We start from the raw sequence: 7109 nt of genomic DNA, 5'->3' as shown, positions 1-7109 counted from the left end.
TATATATATATATATATATAAACTTTTCGACAAACCTCCTCGTCGAGTGTCTCGTTACACTTTCGTTTTCCTTCACGCGCAAATTGAAATTTGCGTTCTCGTTTCATTAATTTCGTCTCGATAATTCTTCCGCGAAAAGTTGCCTTATCGCAGCAACCGCGGACGCGATTACTCGCACACGACCACCATTTTATTTGTCCTATGCGATTATACGTACGTATCACGTCTGTTTAAACAAGAAACGCTTCGTTACGGTTCGATTCACTCGTGTGATCTCAACTTTATTAATTTTCCTATCGTATTTGTCATTTGCAAATCTTTTGCGTTTAAACGCGTTGAGAATACGCGTGCCGAGAGGGGTAAAGAAAGGAAGAGAAAAAAATAGGGATTGAAGCGTTAAATAAAATCGTTAAAAATAAGGAAAAAAGCGTTTGAAAGGTAGAAAATATGGAGATTAAAATTACAGATTCCCCGCCACTACGTTTCAAGATCCAACTTTCCTTCAGGAATTCGCAAAGGAGTTCAAATATCGCGGTATAGACGACAAGCTTGCGTGCCTTTAGCTCGATCCGATATATATGTACGGGGAGAACGCCGTGAAAGTTTTGCAGCGGAAGGTCGAGCGTGGAACGATGCGTTTAATAGGAGTAAATTAAATGGTTCGCATTTTTAACCGAAAATCGATCGGCTCGATTGGAATTTCGTAGACACCTTACGTTTCTTATTTTTCCGATCAACCTGACGGGACATTCGTGGAATTTACATAGGATTCCATAGAATTGCTCTTTTCCACACGACCAATCGATAAATTTACGCGAAAGAGGAGGAAAAAGTTCCATTATACTTTTCCAACAATTTCAAATGAAATCACGAACCATTTTAATTTTAATTTAAATCTTTATCAACCTCTGATATCCCTTTATTCCGAATTTACGACGGGATCGAAATAATAGAGGTTCACGAAAGATTCACCAAGGATTTTGGCTTAAACGCCATTTAATTAACCATTATCCGGACGTATAATTCCAGCCGAAACAACCAATTTATTCGAACGTTATCCCGAACAGAGGAATAATTTTATGGAAAAACGGAAACACGATGCATCGAGCGATATCAATGGAGAAATTAATGATTACGTCCATTCTTTCTCCCAACGTTTCCAACAGAAAGAAAGGTGACGACTCGATGACGAAAACGTAAGGAGCCTCGCACGACTCGAAGAATTCGTTTAAAGGACACATCCGCCATAGCTATTTATTTTCGACGAAACCCGTCGACGCGAAATAAATATAGATAACGCTCACCTCTCGAAACGGAGAAACGACGTCACGACAATGTGGGCGTCGTGCGATATAAAATTTCCCCCCTCGCCCACCTTTTCGAAGCAAAACTTATCAACGAACGACTCGTTAAATATTCGGAAGGATTATGCAATTTTAACCAAGAACGAAATACACGCGGATTTAATTTACGCTCGTATAACAAATATCGCGTAATCCGTATAAACTTCCTTTCATCTTGAGATAATTTTATGCAAGTTGCACGATGTACTTGATAATGTTACTTATGGAACCACGTTCCATTGGCAGCTCCCGGCCAGCAGGGGACAATCGCGTGTCCAAAGCGTTAGGTTGTTACGAAGTTTGAGAAACTCTGCTGCGAGGATATATCCCGGATAAACTGTCGAGGTAACGGAGAGCGGGACATCAAAACGTTGTTAAACGAAGATAAATTTTTCCGAACCGACTCTCCTTCTCTGCCAACTTTGACAAATATATTTCTTTATAACGTCGGATTAATTTCGGACTGTCTCCGCGAAAATAAACGTTTACGGTTCGGTTTCTGAACTTCGTTCAGAGTCGACGTGGTAAAAAGCGTATCCTTTCGACGGGGTGGGAGGAATTTTTAGATTTCGCTCCTCAACATCTTTACAACCCTCGTCTTTATTGAATTTTCGACCGCTTTATCCTCGAAACGATACGAATTTACCACGCAACAACGCGTACAAGTTTTGACAGTATAATCTTGAATGAACCAACTTCGTATTAAAGTTGACTTTTCCGCGTAATGAGATACAACTTTACCACTACTAGGATTATGTCACCGAGTGACACAACTTCGCATCCCCCTCCAAGTTCAAAACATCCTTTGAACGTTGCTGCGCGTTTCGAATATTACGAACTGGTATTTCTTTTTTTTAATATTATTTATTAAATTGCGCTCTCGCTTCTAAATTTTACGTTATAGAAGAAGAATATATTTTGCGAAAAAATTTCGAAATCGAATTCGTAGATATTTTAATTCGTTAACAAAACATACTCTTTCTCGAAGATTATTTCGTCGTTTACATTTTCCAAATATTCAAACATATTCCCGTCTTTGTACATGGTTAAATCGGTCTAAGAGAGATTATCGATGAAATCTGCTTTTTGTCGATTTTGTCCACGCCCACCACTCGTTTAATTCTATTCCGTTAAATAACCGTGGCAAAGCAATTTCCATACACGTGGTTAATTATCGCGTATTCGTGCAATTACGATTTCGTTTTCGTTCATTTCGTATTTTATTTTTAGAAAAATTGAATAACGCAGCAATCGTTAAAATTTAGGGGTTTTTGATACTCCATATCATTTATGGATATTCTACGCGATACACCCACGTAAAATTTTCATTTGTCACTATCACAGTTGAGAATAAAATGAGAGACGTCAGATGGAAGTACCGGTCTAATTCTTGCTATAAGTTTATAATCTTAGCAATAAGTTTGAAGCTGGGGAAAAAAAAAAAAAGAATTGAGAAACGTGATAAAATATGAGAACGAAGGATATTTATAAATTTTGAATTTTATAGGAACTAACTCACTCGATATTCGTGACTATCTCTTAAAAGTTGTTGTTCTTTACTTTCCTTCCTCCGCGGATAAATTATGCGCGAATGAGAAAGAGCATTTTTTTTTTAGAAGAACCACTTCTATTCTACTTTATTTTTCTCTCGTTTTATTTTTGCCTCTGTAGCATAATATCACTTCAATCGTGATATTACCAGATATGATGCAATTTTTTCCAGCACCTTCTTTTATCATCGATCGATGTGTACATATTTGGTTGATTAAGAAACCCAAGTGTTTCAAATGTATGTTCGAAATGAAAGTTTCGATCGAGATGAGATGATCGTAAAAAGATGAAACGAGTGAATAGTCAAGATCGAAGGCAGCGATATTTGAAGTAGCAGCGGTTGATTTATTCGTCCACTGCCCGCTCATTGATTTTCCTCTTCTACTTGCAATCGATTCCCCTCGCAAAGTCGCTAAAGATTTTTCGAGATAGCTTTATCGCCTCGAATCACCCATCTGATAACTGATCTTTCGATCGAATCCTATTTTTTTCTACGTATATCGCGATTCATACCCGTTTGAAGAATATCGAAGTAAACGGAACGTGAAACGAAAATATAAATCCTATAAAATTATTCTTTACATCGCAACGAAGAAATATGCAATTTTCCAATCTCGAAAATGTGTCGTGCGAATTTTCATGTAAATTTTCTGTGTAATATTCTTCGTATACTTTACACGAATAACATAAATGTATGAAAGAAATAAAAGGATGCCCAAATATTAAAGAATTAACATAAAATCCATTAATCAAAATTCTCTTAATCAAAAAGCTTTTTACATCTATTTAGAAATCTCCAATATTATTTCCATCTTTTCTATCCGTCTTAAAAATAAATATTTATCGTTTATAATTTCTCTCAATTAATCCTATTAAAACTTAAAGAAAAATTTTAACTTTGTAAATAATAATTTCCTCTCTTTAAAATTAAGCTTTTTTTTTTATTTATCTCGACAGATAAATACATCCAGTTTCCGAGATATCGCGAAAAAAGGAAAAGGTAATTTTTGCGCGTTTATTATCTCTGTCTTCGTCACTTACTCGGATCTCTCGTTTCGACAAGTGATCGCAGCGATTCCTGGAAGGAAAGTAGCACACGTAGTACGCATTTCCAAGAAAAAATGTAGGTCATTTGATCGGGGACCCATTCATAAATGTTCTGCATTGCATCTTGACGAATATGGACACTTCGAGTCTGTACATCTCCTCAACCGATTCAGAAAAGAATAACTTCAATGGCATGGCTTTCTCTATTTTCAGGAATGGATTTTGGATAACGGAATCTTTGTTATTTCTTTTTATTGCTTTTTATATGAAGAATTAAATTTGCCACGATATGGTTTGTTGTTGTGATATATCAAACATTCGAACAGAATATTTCAAAATGTAAAAATTCTATCAGTCACGAAAGAGGATTATTATTCGCAATAGCGTTTAACATTGTTACTTGATTTAACGCATTTCTGTTGGATTAGAGTCGGTATTAAAAAATTTTCAACTTTTAAAGAAATTTTTCATCCTTCGTTATTAGTTAATAACAGGATTAGACGTTGAATAGTAGCGAAGAGCAATTAATAAGAGAAAGAATTGAAAAAAAAAAGAAGGAAATGGGAAAGCAAAATGCGAACGATTCGACTAAAATAAAAAAGTTTTCGTAATCTTCTTACATCTTTCCAATTTAAATCTCCATAATTGGAAACGATCAATATTTCTTTATTTTAGCTTATTCCATTATAATTCTTTCAAATGATTTCGAAACGTCGATAATTCTGATTCTGATGTAATTTATGCTGGATTAGTCACCTCTCGTGGAAAGACAAATGGCCTATTCGATTATCGTGTTCGAAACTTTTGTCGAGGAAAAAAAAAAAAAAAGAAAAATAATAATGGCGCGACTATCTTATCTTTCGGAATGCGAACTAGAATAATAATATAATTGATAACAGATTATGGAAGCGCATTTCACGATCAATATGCGTTCCTATTTTGTACACGTACAAAAGTTCTTTCGTTGAATATATACACTCTACGCTAATCTACTCTTTTCGTCTTTTTTCTATCCTCTTTATACCCAACTTAATCCGATAATACCGGTAACGACATATCTTTTACGCTACTTACCTTCTCAAATAAACTTTTATCTCTAATCATTATGAGAGAGAGGTGTAACCCATTTTTCGAAATAATTATTTATTAAAACAATTTTGCGGTTTTTCTTTACTTCTGATTAATCGAAACGGATAACCTGTATATAATAGATATCGATCTTGCTTGCGAAAAATATCCTATTACGCGATTCTACGGGAAAATTCATATTTGAATGGAAGAGAGACGCTTTCATTCGACGCGTCGCTGCGTGGTAATTAGCCTCATGGACGAAAATTGGCGAAAGGAGGGAGACAACGCGCGATGTAAATTTTCGTGGAGCAAATTAACGGGGAAATATCTGGAGGTCGATGGAAGAGCATTTCTTTAAAGGATAAATTAAAAGGGATGGACAAATGGGGGAATGGAAGAGGAAATGAATGAAAAGAATTCGAAATTATTTCGAATCATCGACGAGTTGTTTCAACGTGGAATTGATCGTATGTTCCCTTGTTCCAAATCCTATTTTCATCGAGGTGTTCATATTCATACGCATGCAGGGAACAGACAGAACGACGGTGAATTCAGCAAAGAGACATAAAAGCCACATGACGTGCTCCCCTGCTCGTATAACGAGAGTTTGCTAGGGATAGAAAAGGATCAAGCACGAACATCGAAACTACAAAATGATCGATGTTTTATTTCCATCCCCGCAAATTGATTTTACCCAGGGTGAAAACCCTTTTACGAATCTCTATTTCGTAATTAATATTGCGACCTCTTTTCTAATGTTCAATTATCAGAAAGAGAAATAAAAGATATCGATTCGATTCACGAAAATATAGGAAGGGAAGGGAGTTGGAAAAGATTAATTCGCGTGTAAAAAAAAAAAAAAAAAAAAGAAAAGGACAATCACTTTCACTTGTTGAATCGATTCTTCTCTTCATCGCGCTACTTCCTATCCCCTTGTGTCCTCTTTATAACGTATTCACGCTTTTAGAGAGAATCAATTGCTCTATTTTGCTCTAGGTTTTTTCTATATCGTTATTTTTCATAAAAATAGTCACGTTGAAATAATCGTCCAAACGTTGATAAGGAGGATACTGCCGAGCATAAATGAAAATTATCGCGAGAGATAATAATTTTCAGCGTGCTTTTTCCACCGCAAAACTTAATGCAAGTAGATACAAGATTCCAGCGCGCATTGTTCCAATTAAAGCGAACCGCCTCGATTACATATTTAATTTCATATACGCGAAATTACATCGAATTCCAAGATTCTAGATTATCGGATTAACAGATTGCTGTGCCTATTACTCGGATCGATGTAAATTAACGAAACTTCGTATCGCGAAAAATAGTGTGACGACATTGTTCGAATGGAATAAAAAGATGGCGTAAGTTGAATTTAATATGCGATCGAGAATTCGCTCTCGAAACGAGGACGAAAACAAACTGGAAGTAAAATGTTAAAAAACGTGCGTAATTCGCAAATTAATACCATATTAATTTTTAGAAGTAAAATTTTCATCTGTGTAACGTCCAACTTGGATAAATTTGTTTGTTAAAAAACATTCTGTCGCGAGGAAAACAAAATTGATAAAACCTCGGAAAGCTTTGAGATTCAGCAGCACGGAACTATATATGTATACACATACATATATGCTATATTACTTTTATGAAAAATTATACGCGTGTCAATTGTCGAGATAATTAAATCATTTCTCCGATAATCAGTTCATTATCAACGCGAGAATCGTATTGCTCGTATCGTTCATGGAAAATTCTCTCGACAAATTGTGTTTTTCGATTCCAAAATTCTATCTACGTTTGATTCTCGACTATCAAACTATCGACAACAAATCTACGGAATGGGAAGTAATCGAAATACCTACCTTGGTATCGTTGTGAATAAGACGCAGCCGAAATTTGGACAGAACGTTCATTTCGTTCACGCGCTCGACAGCCAATCTCGCCGCTTGCAGCTCGCTGGACCCTTCAGGTCTGGGCTCGGAACCTCGCGTCATCTCGAACAGACCCAGGATGGTTACGTTTATCTTTTCGGATGATTTCGCCGCCGTCCCGTTACCTTCGTGGCCCCCTCGCTCGATGCGCGATTCGTTGGCCGCG

The 7109-nt window shown here is 36.2% G+C and overlaps 1 protein-coding gene across 1 annotated transcript in view; it reads right to left on the bottom strand.

The window, feature by feature from the left end:
- Positions 1-7109, bottom strand: part of LOC102674335 (gamma-aminobutyric acid type B receptor subunit 2) — a gene marked incomplete at its 5' end in the record, with an annotated part of 22191 nt that overhangs the window by 14431 nt on the left and 651 nt on the right. The window contains 2 exon segments of the mRNA XM_031508598.1: positions 6875-7102; positions 7104-7109. The exon segment at positions 7104-7109 is cut by the window's right edge and continues 651 nt beyond it. Of these exon segments, the coding sequence (XP_031364458.1) occupies positions 6875-7102; positions 7104-7109 (234 nt within the window).

The sequence above is a fragment of the Apis dorsata genome, unplaced genomic scaffold (genome assembly GCF_000469605.1).
Source record: "Apis dorsata unplaced genomic scaffold, Apis dorsata 1.3 scaffold_92, whole genome shotgun sequence".
In the NCBI taxonomy this organism is placed as follows: domain Eukaryota; kingdom Metazoa; phylum Arthropoda; class Insecta; order Hymenoptera; family Apidae; genus Apis; species Apis dorsata.
This window is presented reverse-complemented; position numbering and strand designations above follow the sequence as displayed.